Here is a 22,495-nt window from a genome sequence, read left to right as displayed (position 1 = left end):
GAGCGCAGGTACTCACAAGACCATAGGACAAGGACAATGGTGAACAGAGGGCACATATATACACATACTAATCAGGGGGAATGGGAATCAGGTGTGCGTAATGAGACAAGACAGTCTGGGTTTGGTGGTGATGATCCAGTTCAGTGACACCAAGAAGGCCGGTGACGTAGACCTCCGGAGCTGGTGAACGGAATGAGCAGCAGTACCGCGGGGATCCGTGACAGTGTCCAAACTTTTGACTGCTACTGTATGTTTAGGTTAAAAAACCAAGGCAGATCTCAAAGCATTAAGCTATTATACAAACACTTAATTTACTAACTACTCTCAATACATTTATCAACCTGAATCTGTTTATTATACGCTGTAGTCGATATGGGAAATCCAAACTGCTAAACTCTCTAGCTTATATAACAATTCTGAACACACTCTATCAAAAAGCAGACTCTAAATGGCATAGGTTGTCAGGTTGAATCACAGTGAGGCTAGCAGACAGTGCTCGTGGTGTGACAGTAAAATGCTGTGTGAGCGCTCTGTGGACTGGAGCAGTGGGCTGCTGATGACGCTACGCTGTACGATAGCTAGCTTCTAGCTCACAGAGATGCTCTCCCCTCCCCTCTCCTTCCCTTCCTCTCTTCCCTTCCTCTCTCCTTTCCCAGGAGGTGACCTTGAGGCCTGTCCTCTGTTATGGTGGAGGGTGGGGGAATCGGCTGCTGAGGGCCTGCTGGAAATGTGATCAAGGCTACAGTGTCCCCACCATTTGTTATATGCCTCTGGGAGGGAAGCTGCTACTGCTGCCGCTATGGCTACAATGGAATCTGATGCTAGAGTATACTACTGTACTGTTGATAATAATGTACATTAGTCAAGAATGAACAATTAATATACTGTAATACATATACTGTAGTGTATTTTCAGTCAGTACAGTATAATATTTTGAATTGCAGCATTCGATTTGAAGTGTTATCTATGACTTGATAATTACAGATATATTAATTTGCTACTATTTTGATCAGCCTAGAATATTTTGAGGACGAGGTCTGTCCATTAGCTGTGTATTTGTACATTGTGTGTGTGGTTTGATTGGAGTTGGGAGTACACACAAACTGTATGTCTCCCTTCTGTATCCCTGGTGGGCATCTTGTGTCTAGTGGGCTTCTGTCCAACCCACCAGAGAGAGATGCCAGTTATGGATGATGTGGAGAGGGAGAGAGAGAGAGATGCCAGTTATGGATGATGTGGAGAGGGAGAGAAAGAGAGAGAGATGCCAGTTATGGATGATATGGCGAGGGAGAGCGAGAGAAAGAAAGAGAGATGCCAGTTATGGATGATGTGGAGAGAGAGAGAGAGAGAGAAAAAGAGAGAGAGATACAAACTTGTTTGCACTAATACGCACACTTGTCTTATCCTACTAGCACTGACTTTGCTGATAACTTCATCATTAAGGAAAATGTACTTACTATGTCTTTAAGAGAGAGAGAGAGAGAGAGAGAGAGAATGGTGACAAAGTTAATGACGTCATTGGTTGGAGAGGTTTCAGAGAGACACATGGACCTCGCTGGGTCTCTGTGTCTCAGGAGACTGGGGGCCGAAGAGGCCACTGATCCGATCAAGGAACAGATGGGCCGTTTGGGCAACAGAGCCTAACCTAGCACCGCTCACAGCTCCTGAGGGAGATCACCCTGTGGTGTAGCATGGCTCTCACCCACACAGATCTACAGGCAGGAGTCAGGCTCTCACCCACACAGATCTACAGGCAGGAGTCAGACTCGCCCACACAGCACTAGAGGCAGGAGTCAGACTCGCCCACACAGCTCTAGAGGCAGGAGTCAGACTCGCCCACACAGCTCTAGAGGCAGGAGTCAGACTCGCCCACACAGCTCTAGAGGCAGGAGTCAGACTCGCCCACACAGCTCTAGAGGCAGGAGTCAGACTCGCCCACACAGCTCTAGAGGCAGGAGTCAGACTCGCCCACACAGATCTACAGGCAGGAGTCAGACTCGCCCACACAGCTCGAGAGGCAGGAGTCAGACTCGCCCACACAGCTCGAGAGGCAGGAGTCAGACTCGCCCACACAGCTCTAGAGGCAGGAGTCAGACTCGCCCACACAGCTCTAGAGGCAGGAGTCAGACTCGCCCACACAGCTCTAGAGGCAGGAGTCAGACTCGCCCACACAGCTCTAGAGGCAGGAGTCAGACTCGCCCACACAGCTCTAGAGGCAGGAGTCAGACTCGCCCACACAGATCTACAGGCAGGAGTCAGACTCGCCCACACAGCTCGAGAGGCAGGAGTCACTCGCCCGCACAGCTCGAGAGGCAGGAGTCAGACTCGCCCGCACAGCTCGAGAGGCAGGAGTCAGACTCACCCACACAGCTCGAGAGGCAGGACTGAGACTCACCCACACAGCTCGAGAGGCAGGACTGAGACTCACCCACACAGCTCGAGCTATTCCAGCCTTCTCTGGGGGTAAAGCACTGAGACTCACCTAAACTCTTTGATGCAGGTTAAGACTCAAATTCACCCTGTCAAATCAAATCCAATCAAGCTTAGCACATTTCAGACATTGCTGCAACACAATGCATTTCACAGGAAAATAAACATGCATAAAACACAATGCAAATAAAATATTTACTACACAACAAACATCAGAGGATAAAAAACGAAATAATAACAATAAAAACTTCAATACTAAAAAGCACGCTAAGGAATAGCAGAGCTAAAAAGGTGTGTTTTAAGATCCCTTTTAAATATGTCCACAGTTTCGGCCCCCCCCAACTTATGGTGAATGTACACTAGATGCGGGAAATTTCCACGTGCCGCTTAGGCTGCTCATTGTGACTCGCTTGTGGGTGTGGGCGTGCTGGCAGCATATGGCAGCATGTTCGATTGTCCATCAAGAATTCAGCATAGCAAGTTTGTATGAAAGTCTGGTTATTAAATGGGTACAAAGTTCAATAGTAATATCCTCTAAAACGTTCTGGTGACAAACAAACTTTGCTGCCCTGTTTCCAATTGTCCACATGGCTGGGAGAACCTATTCAAGTAAGTAAATACATTTTGAAAATGTAAAAAAACAATGTATTATTAGCTAACTAGCTACAGTGCAGGCTAACTCAAATGAGCTGCTAAATGAGCTAGCTAGTTGGCTAGCTATCTATCTAGCCAACTTCACATATACTGTATAGATAACGTTAGCTAGCTAAGTGAATGAAATATCACCATCTACCTAACTTCATATTAGCTAGCTATCTTGGTGTTTTTATCACTGTAAAAAACTAACTCCAAATGCATTTGTAGGTAGCTAGCTAACAGCCATGGAGGAGGGTGAAAGGATAGCAGCCTCAACTGTCAGTGAGAGAGGAGGCTAATCTGGATAGGGCAGGTACTTTTGTGTAGTTCCTATCCCTAGAAGTGAGGATGGAGGTAATAGTAACATAATATTCAGTGTGGTGTAATTTGACTATAATGAAGTCTGTTTCTTGAGGTTTTCTGTCCTCAGATAAAGAGAGCTATGAAAGCCTGTCTACATATGAAGAGATCCCAATGAAGAGCAGTGGTTCTCAGTCCTGGTCCTGGGGACTTAAAGGGGTACACATTATTTTTTTTAACTTTTTTATTTTTTTGACACAGCTGATTCAAATGATCAACTCATCATCAAGCTTCAAGTGGTATTTATGTATTCATTTGTGATACTATCCTTGATATGATCCTGCTGTTGTCACATGCTACACATGCACGTGTGTGCCCATGCATCTATCAATCCAATTTTATCATGATTTATTATCAGGGATATTATACTTTAGTAATCCACAATGACCTGGTGATGTAAAAGTGAATAATTACATTGTCTTTCATATTCCTACAGATACCTTGCAACTGGAGATTCCTTCAAAGCGATTGCCTACAATTAACATGTAGGGCACTGCAAGGTTGGGTGACTAGGGCCATCTGGGACTGCCTCCTGGGGGAATTCAGGTGTGTGAAGTCTACCTGTGTCCTGCATAACTTCCTGAGGATAGACACGAGGACCAGGAGGGGATCTGCAGCTCGCCGCCGTGTCCCAGAGGAGAAGTCTGCTGCTCTGCAGGATGTTTCAAGGATGGGGTCCAACAACACAGCAAGAGGCAATCCGTGTGCAGGAGATCTTCACCTCCTACTTCTTCAAAGAGGGTGCTGTTCCCTGGCAACACCATAGACTACACTATGCACAACCAAAGTCTATTTTAAGAGCCATTCACATTGCATTAAGAGTATTCTTCCATTTACTTAGCTATGTCAACTGCAGTTATTCAATTCCCAGTTTCTCTCCCTTTTATTTCTGCTTCTCAGGTAAGGGTGTGATGTCTGTAAAAAAAACAAAAAAACAGGCTATTTTAAATCACCCTATTGAAGAAATGTAGAACAATTAGACACCCTATAACCGACACCTTCACACTCATGTGTCAATCTGATTGATTGATTGTGTTGTGCAGTAAGCAGACTCAGGTGTATAACTGTGACTCCTTCCACCTTAGGCAAGAGGGCCAACCATGGAGAATAGTAAGACACTTCATTATTTCTATAACTACGCTATATTGTTTGTCCTAGTGTGTTTGTTCATATTTTTCAGCATAAAGTACTTTGCAGCCACTTAGTGTGGTGTGGACACCAGATGAGGCCACACACACAGATTCCTGTTGAACACTGTCCCTTTAACTCTTATTTTCTCACGAATTCTCTCTCCTTCACTTCATCCCTGTCTCCTCTTCGCCCTAAATCCTCTAGGTTATATCAGCTGTGTCTGTTACCCCCTGAACTGTCTACATAGGGGCCACAGCATGATCAGAGGTGAGAGGTCACTTGGTCAGGTCAACAGGAAGTATTATTAAAGAGATGCTTTACATTGAAATACAGATAGAGATGCAGTAGTCTCAGAGTTAATGATCCAAGGTCAGTTTTGCATTTCACCTCCTGATTATTATGATGACTAACAATGTTAGAATAAAAAATTAAAACACAAGGCATAAACATGCTATATCTCTCTCCATCTGTCTCTCGTCTGCGGATATGTTTTGATGTGAGAGAGGATGCCAACCCCCAGTTCCATCATTACCACCTCACCTGCTTTTAAGATAACCTTCGGGCCGACTAGAAACACTATCATGTAATTGTGATGAACTGAGAGAATATTAGGGTAGCACTGTGATTCATTACTCATATGCTGCCTTCCCTGCTCCTATGTTCTTACCTCTTTCCCTTTCTGTCTTTTACACCTCTCTCGCCACCTCCTCTTTCTTCCTCTGTTTTTATAATGCACAACAGATGTGCATTGAAGTACAGATTGAACTTGTATTTATAATATTACAATTATAGTATTTATAATACTTGTATTTCATAACACTTGGATAATGAACTGCTTTCAATAAAGTGTTTCACATTCTCTACTGGATGAAATGAAGTCTCTCATTTGATGAAATACTACACCTATCCTGTTTATCAGATCAATGCAGATGAGGGGCATTAGATATTGAGATGAACCGGTTTTAGAGTATTTGCATGATGCGTAGGAAGTGTAGTATACTGTTTAAAAAAATATATTTCTGTATATATGAATTACAAATCAGCCTTTAATTAGTTAAATCCTGTTTCTTGTCTATTAGTTACAATGTGTAACCATTGATGTCCCAGGACCAAGATTGGTAAACACTGTTGAAGTGTATAATTGTAATACATAAGCAAAAAAAGAAACAGCCCTTTTTCAGGACCCTGTCTTTCAAAGATAATTCATAAAAATCCAAATAACTTCACAGATCTTCATTGTAAAGGGTTTAAACACTGTTTCCCATGCTTGTTCAATGAACCATAAACAATTAATGAACATGCACCTGTGGAACGGTCGTTAAGCCACTAACAGCTTACAGACAGTAGGCAATTAAGGTCACAGTTATGAAAACGAGAGGCCTTTCTACTGACTCTGAAAAACACCAAAATACAGATGCCCAGGATCCCTGCTCGTCTGTGTGAACATGCCTTAGGCATGCTGCAAGGAGGCATGAGGACTACAGATGTGGCCAGGGCAATAAATTGCAATGTCTGTACTGTGCGATGCCTAATACAGCGCTACAGGGAGACAGGACGGACAGCTGATCGTCCTCGCAGTGGCAGACCACGTATAACAACACCTGCACAAGTTCGGTACATCCGAACATCACACCTGCGGGACAGGTACAGGATGGCAACAACAACTGCCCGAGTTACACCAGGAACGCACAATCCCTCCATCAGTGCTCAGACTGTCCGCAATAGAGAGAGGCTGGACTGAGGGCTTGTAGGCCATGTTGTAAGGCAGGTCCTCACCAGACATCACCGGCAACAACATCGCCTATGGGCACAAACCCATCGTTGCTGGACCAGACAGGACTGGCAAAAGTGCTCTTCACTGACGAGTCGCAGTTTTGTCTCACCAGGGGTGACGGTCGGATTTCGCGTTTATCGTCGAATCAATGAGCGTTACACTGAGCCCTGTACTCTGAAGCGGGATCGATTTGGAGGTGGAGGGTCCATCATGGTCTGGGGCGGTGTGTCACAGCATCATCAGACTGAGCTTGTTGTCATTGCAGGCAATCTCAACGCTGTGCATTACAGGGAAGACATCCTCCTCCTCATGTGGTACCCTTTCTGCAGGCTCATCCTGACATGACCCTCCAACATGACAATCCCACCAGCCATACTGCTCGTTCTGTGCGTGATTTCATGCAAGACAGGAATGTCAGTGTTCTGCCATGGCCAGCAAAGAGCCCGGATCTGAATCCCATTGAGCACGTCTGGGACCTGTTGGATCGGAGGGTGAGGGTTAGGGCCATTCCCCCCAGAAATGTCAGAGAACTTGCCGGTGCCTTGGTGAAAGAGTAGGGTAACATCTCACAGCAAGAACTGGCAAATCTGGTGCAGTCCATGAGGAGGAGATTCACTGCAGTACTTAATGCAGCTGGTGGCCACACCAGATACTGACTGTTTTGATTTTGACCCCCCCTTTGTTCAGGGACACATGATTCCATTTCTGTTCATCACTTGTCTGTGGAACTTGTTCAGAACATGTCTCCGTTGTTGAATCTTATGTTCATACAAATATTTACACATGTTAAGTTTGCTGAAAATAAACGCAGTTGACAGTGAGAGGACGTTTCTTTTTTTGCTGAGTTTACATGCAGACACAGCATCATACAAAGACTGGAATGTGATACTCCTGGTAATGGATATGACTGAAAAATAATCTCAAAGACATTCATACCTGAACTGCACCTTTATTTGCCAAAGTAGAGTACATGATCAGTGAATATATTACATGTACAGGCTACAATGTGGGGATCTCATGCATGGTAATAACTACATGTATATATGACTTGCATCCTTGGCACAAAGTTATATTATATTGTACTCAATCCATAGGCATTAATGTCATTCAGACTGTTTTGAAGTTGATACAACTGGCTATGATGGCTGAGGTTCATAGCTATGTTGTGAACTAATATGTATACTAAACGTTTGGGTCCATACACATATCGGCTAGATAGCTAGCTACACATCCATAGGCATACAGGTATTTTTATCCTCCACTGCACAATAAGCAAGAACATAGCTAGGTACGTTATTTAATCTATCACCATTGCATGGCAAATATCAGCAAGGCAAGCTTACAAAATTGTACATTCAATTTGCAGTAAATGCTTTAGCTAGCTAGATTCTTTACATCCACTGTTTCACAAGATGACAGCCTGGTTTGCCGGTTGTTTCAGGAGTCCCTAAAACATTAAACAACCAGAACTACAATTTCATACTCATGCCACAACACCCATAAAGCATAAAGCTAGCTTGCTAAATCGCAATTTTTATAAAACGGCATCATGTGCTAGTGTATCATGCCCGTTAGGTTCTCTGGCAGGCTATTCCAGAGGATGGGGGCATAGTAACTAAAGGCTTTCTCCATGCCACTTGGTCCTAGGCGTTGGGATAGTTAAAAGGCCAGTGGCAGAGGACCTGAGGGACCTACTGGGTACATAACTTAAAAGCGTGTCTGACATGTATTGGGGTGCATAAACATGGATTGATTTAAAAACCAATAAAATAATCTTAAAATGTATTCTAAAACTCACAGGCAAGCCAGTGCAGACACTTAAAACCAGTGTAATGTGAGCTCTCCGTCTGGTCTTGGTCAATACCCGTGCTGCAGCATTCTGTATGTTTTGCAGTTAACCAATGGCTTTCTTGGGTAGACCAGACAGGAGAGCATTACAGTAGTCAAGCCTGCTTGTAATAAAAGCATGGATGAGTCTCTCTGTATCAGACTGAGAGAGGAATGGCCGCACCTTGGCAATGTTCCTCAGGTGGTAAAAAGCTATTTTGGTCACATTCCTAATGTGTGATTCGAAGAGGCAGGACTTTCAGACTCTTCTCGCTCTTTGAGGCAGGACATTGAGTGTGATCAAAGCACAAATATCTTTGGATAACTCTATAAAGTGTCAAAATGCCTGATTCAGAACTGTTGCAGACAAAATAGTCCTAAAAAATTGTACATTAAGTTGATTGCTTGTTGTTGTTTTTCAGATCCATTTTATGCCCAAGTTATTTATTCAGTATTTATTTATTGTTTCGCTATTTGTGGTGTTGTAAGACCAACCCATGACTTTGGAGATGTCTTTGTTTTCTTTCAGCCATCAATGAGTTCCCTGAGGATGTCTTCACCACCTACCAGCGCACCAGAGGAGCTGTCCTGCTGCACATATTTGCGGTAGGAGATTGATGTGTGTGTGTGTGTGTGTGTTTAACACCATGTGGTTCAGTAAACCAGGCGTGTGTTGTTGACTGTGTATGTGTGTGTATGTGCATATACAGTATGCGTGCATGTTTCTAGCTTACATGTGTGTCCATCCGTGCACACATATCTTTACACAAAGATGACCCTGCTGTGATGTACTGGTCCGTAGGCACTACTAGGCAGTATGTTATCTTCAGTCCTGACGTCTTCATCCGTGGAAAAGTGGTGCGGCTCTGTGATAGACCTTTTTTTTTAATACGCTGTGTCATTGTTTGTGACCTGTTATCTTCCTGTCCGGTGATGTCCTGGGCTGTGCTGTGAACAACACGGGTTGGTTTGTACCCAGCCCCAGCACCCTCTGGGCAGAGCCTGTCATCGCTTCCTTTCACAACAAAAGGCACATCAAACATGCAGCCTCAGTTTACGCTCCTTTTTCTTTGGGGGGAAAGACAACTTTCTACTTTCTGAGGGCAGGATGGAGAATAGCAGGATGTGTGTGCAGTGAGGCTGATTTAATTGCGTCTATTCTAACTCAGTGTTGTTGTATAGTAGAGTGTTCACTGTGCACAGCACAATTTCCTCTTTAACCCTCTACTCTTCTCTCATCTCCCTTTTTTCTTGTTCTACCTCTCTCTCTATCTCTTTCACTTTTCTACCCCCCTATCTCTTTCTCTCTTGCTCTCTCAGGCCCTCTACATGTTTCTGGCCTTGGCCATCGTCTGTGATGACTACTTTGTGACGTCATTGGAGAAGATCTGTGAGGTGGGTGAATTGAGCTCCCAATAGCAATCTCCTCTAGGCCATCAACCTCCTTCCTCTCCCTACGTTATTGACGTGTTGATGTGATGTGTTTGTGTGTCGATATTTGATGCACGAGGCTTCAGTGTGAGATTGTGCTTCCTCCCTCGGTGTGTCTGTCAGAAACTGGACCTGAGTGAAGATGTGGCAGGAGCTACTTTCATGGCTGCTGGCAGCTCAGCACCAGAGCTGTTCGCTTCAATTATAGGTGAGATGGGCTCATACTGTCTCACACTAGCACACTTACAGTATATACTGTACAAGTACAAACATGCTTACCTACAAGTAGATGAAATACATTCAGTAGTATGTAGACTGTATGTTCAATGCACTACGTTGGTATATAGGTTTCAGATCAATGTTGTTAAGAGGTGATCACATTCGGAGATAACTGCCTCTCTCTTAATCTCTCCTTCGCTCTGTCTTTCCCTCTCTCGCTCTCCTCCCTTTCTCTCTCAATTCAATTCAAGGGGCTTTATTGGCATGGGAAACATGTGTTAACATTGCCAAAGCAAGTGAGGTAGATAATATACAAAAGTGAAATAAACAATAAAAATTAACAGTCAACATTACACATACAAAAGTTTCAAAAGAATAAAGACATTACAAATGTTATATTATGTATATATACAGTGTTGTAACGATGTACAAATGGTTAAAGTACAAAAGGGAAAATAAATAAGCATTAATATGGGTTGTATTTACAATGGTGTTTGTTCTTCACTGGTTGCCCTTTTCTTGTGGCAACAGGTCACAAATCTTGCTGCTGTGATGCACACTGTGGCCATCTCTCTCTCTCCTTCTTTCCTGAAGGTGTCTTCATCACTCATGGAGACGTGGGTGTTGGAACCATAGTGGGCTCAGCGGTGTTCAACATTCTATGCATCATCGGTGTGTGCGGAATCTTCGCTGGACAGGTGTGTGTGTGTGTGTGTGTGTCTGTGTGTCTGTGTGTGTGTGTGTGTGTGTGTGTGTGTGTGTGTGTGTGGTTGTGTGTGTGTGTGTGTGTGTGTGTGTGTGTGTGTGTGTGTGTGTGTGTGTGTGTGTGTGTGTGTGTGTGTGTGTGTGTGTGTGTGTGTGACCCCCATGTGCCTCAGTCTGTATTGTTGCACACTGCCAGAAGGGGACCATTGTGTCAATCACAAAGTATTTGGGGCTATTTTATGCCCCAAATAACTCATTCAGTATTAGATGGCCTGGGTTGTTCCACCAATTTGGTGCATTTTGAAAAGTGTAACTTGGTCAAATTTGTTTGGGATTTCACCTAATTGTAACACTCTGTCATAAAGACCACATGTTCAACTTCATTTAAAAATTAAAAAAAACATGTTTTCCCATCTCAAGAGGTTAAATAACAAATTGACTATAGTTATTGCCTGTCAAGTGCCAAATAAGGTAACAACAAGATTGACAGTAACACGGTTGACACTTTCTTCTTAAATCAGCAATGAATCCGCTTGTGATAAGTGGAATGGAAGCTTGTTGTGTACATTAGGGATGGGCAATTGAACACTTGCTTCACAATAACTTTAATGTTAAAACTTTTCTAGCCTTTGTATCTATGGGTAACAGTGTGGATGTGTAATACTCGACCCATTCAGTTTTCCACCACAAAACACCAGAAAGGAGTAGAACCAATCTACCTGCTTTTAGTCTGTGATTTTGAATGTTTCTTTAAAAATATATATTTTAAAAGGACTAGTTTTACCATAGTGAAACAAGAGTTCCGTTCAGATGTAAATGAATCACGAATCACATCAAAATCAACAACATAACTAAGGCTTTTGAAGAAATGTGGGGATTAAGTGGGTTAAAATCTTCTAGAAGTGACACAGGGTTGACGGAGGGACATGTCAAAATGTTGGCACTTTAGCAAACCTTTATTCATATATATTTTTATTTTTTAAATTAAAGATGAACGATTTATTGAATAATCCATGTGGTCTATATTAAAGGGCACTTCATTTAATATATCAGGCTTTTAAAATGCAATATCGGTGCACAAATTCTACTTAAAATATCAAAGGGGTGCAAAAGGCCCTCTTTTAGTGGAATGACCCGCCTTCTGTTTGTACACACATATAGTTTTGCTTCCTTTTGTGTACCAGGCAGATGCCCACATGATCTTTTTTTGTTTTTGCCAAAAACAACGTAAACTGCCAGGATTACGTCATCATGTTTTTAAGCTGTCTTTTGTCTGATAACTGCTGTGCAGCAAAAAGCCTTACAGGTCTGGTTGCATTTAAAGTGCTGCCTGCAGCCTAAAAGACTCTCAACTGCTTTTGACAGGACAAGCCGAGCACAATCCTGTCATTAGTTGTCACTACTTGTGATTAGTCACTAGTTTCCACAGCCACAAAGTCAAAATTGGCTATATTACAGAAATGTATTTTTTTTAAAACATTGCTTTTTGGCCTCAATTCAAGTCCAGGTAGCAGATAATGGACCCTAACATATATTTATGTAGTTTGGTGCTGTATATTAACTAATATACATGGGTTCTAACTAGGGCTGGGCGATATGGCCTAAAAGTAATAGCTACATTTTTCTCAGAGGTTTGGACGATTCACGATATATATCTTGATTTTTCTAGTTTTTCTCTTAACAAATTAAAAAGGCCAAGACATAATTCTTAACTGAATTTTCTTTATTAAAATAAAAAATATACAAGGCCTCAAGGCCTATTTGCACAATAATTAAGAATTTGCACAATAATCTATGAAATTATAAAATTCTGTCAAACAAAATATTTTCCTTTACTTTGTTCTTCACAAGTTTCTGGTGAGGAACACAACCCTGTGTCACGTTGGTATGAGGGATCGAGAGACAGGCGCAGGAATGCGTAATAGGGGTTTATATTAAGCCCAAATTACGGCATGGTGTGTAAAGGCACTGGGACGAAGATCAAACAACCATGTAACAAAACAGGGTAGAAACCCAAACAAAGGAGCGAGGAGTACCTTGAATAAATAACACACGCGCACTATGATTAACACACGGGACGAGACCCGTAATCATCTGTGCAATCCACAATGGCACGAAAGCCCAAAACACACAGCACAGGTAACATGCACCAACTGATAATGTAACAATAATGAAAAGCCCAATGGAAACCAAAGGGCACACTTATACAAATACCAATCAGTGGGAATAGGGGACAGGTGTGTGTAATGAAAGTTCCGGAGGGATCTGTGACACTCTCCCTCTCTCTCGCTCTTTCTTTCTTTCTCTCTCTCCTCTCTTCTCCATCTCTTTTCCTTTTGTTCTATTCTGTCTTTCCTCTCCTCTCTTTCGCTCTCGCTCTCTTTCCTTCTCTGTTCCCTTTGTCTCGTTCTCTCTCTCCTCCAGGTAGTATACCTGACTAAGTTTGCAGTGTTCCGTGACTCGCTCTACTACACCCTGTCTGTGTTGGCATTGATTGCAGTGAGTAACTGATCATCTCATCCCTAGTCTACTTTACATAATGAGGCCATTCAGACTGTCTAGGCCACTGAGCTCATAGAGGGTTGTGGGGAGGAGATTGTTCTGGCAGCTGCTTGTGTGTGTGTGTGTGTGTGTGTGTGTGTGTGTGTGTGTGTGTGTGTGTGTGTGTGTGTGTGTGTGTGTGTGTGTGTGTGTGTGTGTGTGTGTGTGTGTGTGTGTGTGTCTGTCTGTCTGTCTGTCTGTCTGTCTGTCTGTCTGTCTGTCTGTCTGTCTGTCTGTCTGTCTGTCTGTCTGTCTGTCTGTCTGTCTGTCTGTCTGTCTGTCTGTCTGTCTGTCTGTCTGTCTGTCTGTCTGTCTGTCTGTCTGTCTGTCTGTCTGTCTGTCTGTCTGTCTGTCTGTCTGTCTGTCTGTCTGTCTGTCTGTCTGTCTGTCTGTCTGTCTGTCTGTCTGTCTGTCTGTCTGTCTGTCTGTCTGTCTGTCTGTCTGTCTGTCTGTCTGTCTGTCTGTCTGTCTGTCTGTCTGTCTGTCTGTCTGTCTGTCTGTCTGTCTGTCTGTCTGTCTGTCTGTCTGTCTGTCTGTCTGTCTGTCTGTCTGTCTGTCTGTCTGTCTGTCTGTCTGTCTGTCTGTGTGTGTGTGTGTGTGTGTGTGTGTGTGTGTGTGTGTGTGTGTGTGTGTGTGTGTGTGTGTGTCTGGGGTTCTCTGTAATAATGGGAACTGGGGTTATATTAATAATATTACAAGCATCTCAGTTTGGAGTGCTGATCAAGGATCAGGTCCCATATGCCCATGTAATCCTATTCTTTGTGATCTAATTGGCAAAACTGATCCTACGTCAGAACTCCTACTCTGAGACACTTCATAAATACGACCTCTGTATTGTACTGTAGAATACACGGCATACCCTTTCACACTATCATACTTTACATAATGAGGCCATTCAGACTGAGAGCCTCCAGTGTCCAGTGGCTTTTTAACCTTCATTTACTGCCTAGCCCAATGGGCTTACTGAGAGACCCAGCGGGCCGATAGACAGAACATTCCTCTGCTCAGAGAGAGAGAGGGAGAGAGGGAGATAGAGAGAGAGACTTTAGAAACTCTAGACAGCACTTCATACTGTGTCATTGCTTTGCTTTTAATGTAAAGAGTATAGGAACTGTTCTTTGTGCTACTTTCTCATAGCTATCTGTCTGTGACAGTAACTGCACCCTTGATGCATTTCAACAACAAGTTTTTCTAAGTTTGAGTTTCGAGTTTCTTTAGAAGAAAAGTAAAGTTGATGCTCTTTCCCCTTGAAAGTATGGACGTTAGTGTATGTATTTTTTCCCTGTTTTATTTTCTTAGGTCATTTACGATGAGAAGATAGTGTGGTGAGTACCATGATGTGTGTTTCCTTGTGTCTCAGCAGAAGGTTTGTGTGTATGTGTGTGTGTGTCTGCGTGTATGGGTGTGTGTGTGTGTGTGTGCGCCTGCAGACAGTCTGACTCTTCTCTGGATGTCTCTGCAGGTGGGAGAGCTTAGTGCTAGTACTGATGTACTTTGGGTACATTCTGATCATGAAGTGAGTTCCACTGGGACCTGTTCCTTCCCGCCTCAAACACACACACACACACACACACACACACACACACACACACACACACACACACACACACACACACACACACACACACACACACACACACACACACACACACACACACACACACACCTGAGCACACGCTACAAATAGAACAATCCACATATATATTATATAATATAAGTTGAGTATAATGTACTGTGTATAAACTCTCAACTCTCAACTGAAGATGTAAACCTTTTCTCTTTTCTCACATCAGATTTAACACCAGCATCCAGAACTATTTCACAGGGAAGGAGGACAAGAGCTTGGCCAATGGTAACACAGTGATCAGCAGCGAGCTGGAGGATGGTAATGCTTGTTATGACAGTTACATATGGGATGATCCGTCCAAGCCGTTACTTTCTCAAGGTAAGGGTAACCAGACAGGCTTTATGTTCTCCTCTCAGCCAACCCTCTGGCACTCTGACTGGCCTTATAGCAAAACAACTACTCTACTGTATCTGGCTGTCCTGGAAAACCTAGAAACTACTCTGAGCGTCTACTCCTGGCTCTTCCAATCTGGTTTAACATTGTCAACAGTCCTCTCCACTATCTCCTCCACTATCTCCTCCACTATCTTCATTCCTCTTTGTAAACTCACAGCTCTGATCCTTCAAACAGAGTTACATACATATCTTCTCTTTTACTCTATTTTAGACTTTGTGTCTTTCTCCGAGTGGCTGATCTTCTCTCAGTGATAGAGGCTGTGCTATATTTCAGACTTCTCCTCTCCTGTCTAGTAGACTCAAGCTGAACTTGTGCTGCCGTGTGGCAACCCTGTCGCTACTGTAGCAAAGCCTGTCTGTTTAGCCTTACTAAACCTACCTGCCTGCTGTGACCTGGTCTGTGAGCTGGTGACATATGTTGCTGTGCTGTGTAGTGATGTGGTGTGCTATGCAGTTCTGTGTCTTGCCCTCTTCTACTGTGTCAAGTACAGTCCATTATTCCAGTCACAACATGTACATCAGTGGAGGCTGGTGGGAGGAGCTAAAGGAGGATGGGCTCATTGCAATGGCTGGAATAGAATCAATGGAACTGAGTCCAACATGTGGTTTCCATATCTTTCATTTGTTTGATACCGTTCCATTCAAGCCATTACAATGAGCCCGTCCTCCTATAGCTCCTCCCACCAGCCTACACTGACGTACGTATATGTGTATGGGTGTGTGAGTTGGTGTTGGTGCGTGCAGGCATTTGTATGCCTGTGTGTATGATGTGTGTGTGTCCCTGTGTGTGTACCTGTGCGTGCCTACGTCTGTGTGAGTGTGCGTCTCTACTATACAAGTGTGTGTATATTGAAAGACAAACTGTGTACTGGCAGTTGGCTCACTCCCCTGCACCTTGGGGGGGGGGGGGGTGATTTGTGAGGTTTTATTGTTTGTCACACACACACACACACACACACACACACACACACACACACACACACACACACACTGAAAGTTTTAGTGTGTGTCACTCCGGTGGCTGATGATCCCATCTGACAGCGTCTTCAATGGGCCTTGAACTGAACCCATTGGGGCTCATTCTGCTGCTGTCACGCCACCACTTTAATTGTACCTCCTGACATACTGTATCCTTCAGGCTGGTATGTGAGTGTGTGTGTGTATGCGCGTCCGTGCATTTGTGTGTTTTCGTGTGTGGGTGAGAGAGAGAGAGGGAGTTTGCTGGTCTGGCATGTGGGTGTATTAGGCATGTGTGCCAATGTGGGTACCTACCTCGTGGTTGTGTAATATTTCTTCTTCTTTTTCTTCTTCTTTTTCTGCTGCTGCAGCTTCTTCTTTTTCTTCTTCTTTTTCTTCTTCTTTTTCTGCTGCTGCAGCTTCTTCTTCTTCTGGTGCTTGGTGTGTAGAGTTAGTTCAAAGTTACTTTATGCATCTGTCTATGCTGTCTCACCATCTCTGTGTTTCCAGTGAAGCCCACTAAGATGTACAGTCGTGGCTCTGTGGTGATGGTGGATGAGATGATCAACTCCAGCCCTCCTAACTACAGTTTCCCAGACGCCGGCCTGCGCATCATGATCACCAACCATTTTGGCCCCAAGACACGCCTCCGCATGGCCAGCCGCCTCATCATCAATGAGGTGGGAGAGTTCACTGGGGTCAAGGGTTAGGGGTCAGAGGGTACAGGGTCAGTCAGGTGGGTCAGGCTGAGGAGCTTTGACACAGAACCCAAACATGTAGTTGTTACAGAAGGGGTTAAAGTTTCCCAAGGGGTTGACTTTTTACATTGTATAGAAGCCAGGCCAATTGGAGAGGAGCTCAGTTAAAGTGATTTACTTAGAAGTGTAGAATGTTTGGCCAATCAGAGATTAGAGAGAAATTACAGTGTAAGAAGATATGCTTTTGTGGAAAGGCCTACTAGAGAGAAGTACAGTTTAGAACGATTTACTGTTGTAGAAAGTTAGGAGAGAAGTACAGTTTAGAGTGATAACTAGCCCACATACGTTTTGATAGGTGGCCTGCATGCTTCAATCATACTTGGCACATCATATGATCACTGTATGTGTCTCTATTGGTCAAAATATCCTGGGGGATATTCATCAAACTTTACAATTTCATAAAGTCATTGCTCAGAGATAGCCCATTAAATAGCATGTGGGCCACTAAATCAGGTATGTGATGTTGCTACTACCACTGAGTGTGTGTGTGTGTGTGTGTGTGTGTGTGTGTGTGTGTGTGTGTGTGTGTGTGTGTGTGTGTGTGTGTGTGTGTGTGTGTGTGTGTGTGTGTGTGTGTGTGTGTGTGTGTGTGTGTGTGTTTGCGTGTGTGTTTGCGTGTGTGTGTGTTTGCGTGCGTGCCTGAGCAGCAACAGAGGCTGGTGCAGGCGTCTAACGGTGTGGACAACGAAACCATGGTGATCACTGATGGTAAACCTGAGACCTTGGAGAACGGCACCGTACCAGAGGACAAGACTGCTGAGGAAGAAGAGGGAGAAGCCCTGAATTCACCCTTCACCATCCCTGGTGGGTATGGGTGTATGCGTGCCTGCATGCATGTATGGGTGTAATATCTTCCATTACATTGGCTGATGCACCAATAAACTACTTTCACACCCTACTCAAACTGAATGCTCCCCCCTTAGCGTAGGAACATGAGCTGCTATTTCTTGTTCCCTCCACCAGGGGGCTGCATGGAGAAGGTGAAGTGGCTGATCTCCTGGCCCATCCTGCTGCTGCTCTACTTCACTGTGCCAAACTGTGCCAAGCCTCGCTGGGAACGCTTCTTCATGCTCTCCTTCTTCCTCTCCACCGTGTGGATCGCTGTCTTCTCCTACTTCATGGTCTGGATGGTGAGACACGTTGGACATTCTTTATTCTTACGTGTCACTGACATTTTGTGGGAGACACAAAGAAACACTGAGCAATTTGATTGTTTTCGCAACCAGAGTTGAAAAGTCCCAACTTTATAGAAATGGTCAGTGACGAGACCAATCGGGTAGGGAAGCTCTCTCCTCTAGTTGTTAGCAAGCTTTGACACTGTGCTGGATATATTACGAACCATGCTACCATGCGTTTTGCATGCTATTTGGAAGATTACTGTATAATCTGTTAAATGTGTGACGACGTGTGCAGGTCACCATAATTGGCTACACTCTGGGCATCCCTGATGTGATTATGGGCATCACCTTCCTGGCAGCTGGCACCAGTGTCCCCGACTGTATCGCCAGCCTTATTGTTGCTCGTCAAGGTACAGCACCACTCTCCCCCCTCTCTCTCTCTCATCTTAACATTTTTGAGTACAGTACCAGTGTACAGTATACTTTATGGTCTGTACAGGATTTTCCATATCTTAATCTCGATCTCTCTCTAGGTCTTGGGGATATGGCGGTTTCCAACACCATTGGTAGTAATGTCTTTGATATCTTGGTGGGACTGGGGCTCCCCTGGGCGATACAGACCATGGCTGTGGACTATGGCTCTGAGGTAAAGGAAGCACATTCAGGAACAGTTTGCCCTCATGCCTCTTGATCTCGATCTAGACCTCAGATTATTTATCTCCCTCCCTCCCTCTCCATCTCTCTCGCTCTCTCTCTCTCTCTCTCTCTCTCTCTAGGTGATGATCAACAGCAGAGGGCTGCTCTACTCTGTGGTGCTGCTTCTTGGCTCTGTGTTTCTGACAGTGAGTTAAATGAGATGTTTCTCCATTTTGAACTTTGCACTATCTCTCCCTCTCTCTCTCTCTGTGTGTGTGTCTCTCTCTGTCCCTTCTTCTCCCTCTCCCATGATCTCTCCCTCTTACACTGTTTCCTCTCTCCCTCTGTGCCCTGCAGGTTCTGGGGATCCATGTGAATCATTGGAAGTTGGACCTGAAGCTGGGTGTGTACGTGCTGGTGATGTACGTCATCTTCCTGTGTTTCTCCATCATGATCGAGTACAACGTCTTCACCTTCGTCAATCTGCCCATGTGTCTGGAGCAGCTGTAGGACGGCCACTGGACCAGAACAGAAGTCCCTGCTGAGTTACAGTCTCACACAGCCCTCTTGATCTAAACTTAATCACTAACTAACACAATCATTTCTATAATTTTACATTCCCACATGCACTTGTTTTACACACTCCTTTCCCATTCCAGATGTAATTGTCTGCCCTTACTATACCCCTTTTACATTCCTTCACTATCAATCCATAATGTACAGTTCCCTAGATCTTTACATTCATTCACAATATCCTCTGTCCCCCAAACCACACTACCTACACATGCTTTTATGCTGTCAATTAGAGGAGGAGATACCAACAGAACTGTATGGATTCTCCTTACTAACTCAGAGGAACAGATGGCTACTCTGTCTTTCCCTGCAAAGCGCAACTCACCATCAGAAGGAAAGAAACACAGCTCACCTCTAAACAGAACCCACCTGGTTGAAACCCTCCTAGTCTCCACAATATAACCCTGGACCACCATGACACTACCTTCCTCCTCTGTTTGTATCTCATCCGGTCTGGGAGTATTTTTTGGTCAGGCATCTCACCGGCATCCATCCCTACTAAAGAAAAGGACCCGAGCTGCCCTCTCCGTATATTTATGAATTCGTCATTTATTGCCATTTTGATTTATTCTATTATTGTCTTTCTTTGGAAGGAAAACAAACATACATTTCATGAACATATTGCACTTTAGATGTTTCGTGTGAAAATAATTAGAGTATATATATATGGCATATAATATATTATATTTTTACGGTTCAACGTTCTAGTTCCTCCTTTGTGTGGTGCAGTAAGGAGAGAAAGGGAGAAGGCAGCATCCTCTCTCTCTCTCTCTGGCAGGGAGAGGAGAGTCCAGGGGAGAACCTGTGCTTCTTCTGTTTCTGGATACTCTCCAACTGCAAGAAACTGCTGACCAAGACAAGACTGATACGCCGTGTTCCGTATTTGTGTGTGAGTGGAAGTAGGTGAGAGATTGCAAGAAAGGGAGGGGAGTGTCTATTAGTATTCAGCTCCACTGTGGAGAGGAGAAAACCTCTTGGGAGACTGTCCCCCTTGGTACTTGGTGGATGATGATTTTACAGATAGCTCGAGTGTACGTTGAACAGGACTTGGGCCCTTTGGCTGAGGAAAAGCATGGATTTATTTTGGCATACTGTTGGAGGTTCCAGAGCCAGGCTCGTCTGCCTGAGTCATGTTGATTTGTTTAAAAAAAAATTAAATTATGTATTTGATATCTTCAGCTCCTAACAAGGCCAATGCTTGTACTCTGTTCAGTTCCCTCTCCTCCCTGTGCACCAGTCTGTCTGTCTCAGAGGGCTGAAGAGCTGCTGCTGCCCCCCAGTGGTCTAAACAGAGTGGATCCCTATGCCACTGGCTGTGGTTGCTATGGGAGTGAGTATTATTGTGACACAAACCTGGAAGGATACGACCACGACCGGGACCATGGATGGGGATCTGTGCTGCATAATGGTGCACTTATTTATGTTGTGTGTTTATGTAAATATGACCCGTCATGCACAAGCTGAGGTCCTCTCGTTGTGATCCCAGTGCTTCTTTTCTTCTGCCAGTCAAGCAAGGTGGGATGCAGTTCCAGTGTAGATATTTTAAACTGCTTCCTTCTCTCCACCTTACCCTGCCCAAATCATCCTTCTCCTCCTGGCTCTCTCTTTCTCTGTGATTATGTCTTCTCTAAATGCATGATGGGACGCGAGGCAGTGTTTATTTATTGCTCCCCCAGAGCAGAAGCTTAGTGGGATGGGATAGGATCATCACCCTGTTCGTCCATCCGTCGACCTCCAAATATTGGCAGCTACGAGTCGAGTCGCCCTCTGCCCATTTGACTGACTTCTTGACCTCGTAATGGGTCGTGTTCATTAGGGCACACAAAGGAAAACATTCTAACGTCTTAAGTAGTTGCTCCCCGTTTCAGTCAGTTTTCTTCTGTTTGGTGCCTAATGAACACGACCCAGTTCAGAGGTCGCTGTGGGAACAGAGGGTGGAGTCTGTATCGGTGTCAGTCGTGAGTGTGTAGGGTGTTGGTGGTGTATCAGTGTTGAAAAGTGTTGTCACTGTTTTCTGTGTTGAAAAGCAGACATTGGATGCAGTGTGTGGTATATATAACATAAACACATGTATGCAATCTCAATAAAAAGAGGACCAGGTAAGGATGATACAGCATATTATGCATTAAAAATTGTTTTATTAAAGATGATGAAGGCATTGATACTATACAAGTACAAGCAAACACTTATGCACACACACACACACACACACACACACACACACACACACACACACACACACACACACACATGCACTTGTCAAATGTTTACTCCATACTCACAAATGCTTACGCACGCGCACACACACACACACACACACACACCGTGGTTAGTCGCTGGTGCAATGACAAATTAACTCAACCCTCTTGTGTTATGTAATATATAATAAAATATGCTATTTAGCAGATGCTTTTATCCAAAGCGACTTAGTCATGCATGCATACACTTTACATATGGGTGGTCCCGGGAATCGGACCCACTATCCTGGCGTTGCAAGCATCATGCTGGGATGGGAGCTCTACAACTGTATTTGTCTTGTGCAACTCTTCTGAACTCCAAGGACATTTTGAAAAGTAGTCTTGGAGAAAGTGGCCATATCTTTCACTTTTAAATCTCACTTGATTTATTCCATTCCTAAAACGTTATTCTATTCATGTCATGGCAATATCATTTTTTGCCATGGGTTTTAGTTGTTGTTACATATTAACTAAGGGATGTGTATTGTGTAATTTTAACAATACATTTTGAAATGAATGGAATAGTAGATATCTTCAAGTTTAAAAATGTATTATCACTAGGTGGGGATGAGGTTCTCCTGTAGGGTCATATCCATGTTGTCAGTAAACACTGCACTATACTGATGTTTATTATAGCTCTGTATACATACACAGTGTCATATCTCACTAGATACCCACTGCTGTTGTTTACCTTTGTCAAAGAGAACTTGAGTGGAAGTGACCACAAACTTGACTGCACTGCATAGCATGCATGAACACAACACACACACACATTCACTTGTTCATTGCACTCACACACACACACACTCTTTGTTTCTGTTGTTACATACACAATTATGTACAACCTCTTGAGTAAATGTGACCTGGTTCACTGTGAGCGAAGGGTCATAAGGTCATTCATCCAAATTGATAAAGACCTTTTGGTATAGAGTTATTAAGAAAGCAACTTCAATTTAAGACATTGGTGTGTAACTTGAATGTATTTGTCTTGCTATAAGTGGATGTATCCAACCAATGCATTTTACTGTAAAGCAATAATCATCGAAATATTTTAAAATAATTCTGTATATTGTTATATGAATCATGATTATCTAAAGAATCATATGGTGGACACATTAAATAATACTGTTCATAAATGCC

At 43.7% G+C, this 22,495-nt stretch overlaps 1 protein-coding gene across 1 annotated transcript in view; it reads left to right on the top strand.

Annotated features, from left to right (window-relative positions):
* The window catches only part of slc24a4a (solute carrier family 24 member 4a), a 67,334-nt gene extending 44,839 nt beyond the window's left edge, over window positions 1-22,495 (top strand). The window contains exons 3-17 of the mRNA XM_055863540.1: window positions 8,688-8,764; window positions 9,479-9,553; window positions 9,713-9,797; window positions 10,403-10,506; window positions 12,938-13,012; window positions 14,354-14,379; window positions 14,517-14,570; window positions 14,848-14,939; window positions 16,544-16,713; window positions 17,439-17,595; window positions 17,755-17,921; window positions 18,205-18,319; window positions 18,443-18,555; window positions 18,686-18,751; window positions 18,903-22,495. Of these exons, the coding sequence (XP_055719515.1) occupies window positions 8,688-8,764; window positions 9,479-9,553; window positions 9,713-9,797; window positions 10,403-10,506; window positions 12,938-13,012; window positions 14,354-14,379; window positions 14,517-14,570; window positions 14,848-14,939; window positions 16,544-16,713; window positions 17,439-17,595; window positions 17,755-17,921; window positions 18,205-18,319; window positions 18,443-18,555; window positions 18,686-18,751; window positions 18,903-19,055 (1,529 nt within the window). The 3' untranslated portion in view covers window positions 19,056-22,495. The remainder of the gene's footprint in view (window positions 1-8,687; window positions 8,765-9,478; window positions 9,554-9,712; window positions 9,798-10,402; window positions 10,507-12,937; window positions 13,013-14,353; window positions 14,380-14,516; window positions 14,571-14,847; window positions 14,940-16,543; window positions 16,714-17,438; window positions 17,596-17,754; window positions 17,922-18,204; window positions 18,320-18,442; window positions 18,556-18,685; window positions 18,752-18,902) is intronic.

This window comes from Salvelinus fontinalis, chromosome 15 (assembly GCF_029448725.1).
Source record: "Salvelinus fontinalis isolate EN_2023a chromosome 15, ASM2944872v1, whole genome shotgun sequence".
NCBI classification, from domain to species: domain Eukaryota; kingdom Metazoa; phylum Chordata; class Actinopteri; order Salmoniformes; family Salmonidae; genus Salvelinus; species Salvelinus fontinalis.
Note: the sequence above shows the minus strand (reverse complement) of the source record. Positions and strands in the feature narration are given on the sequence as shown.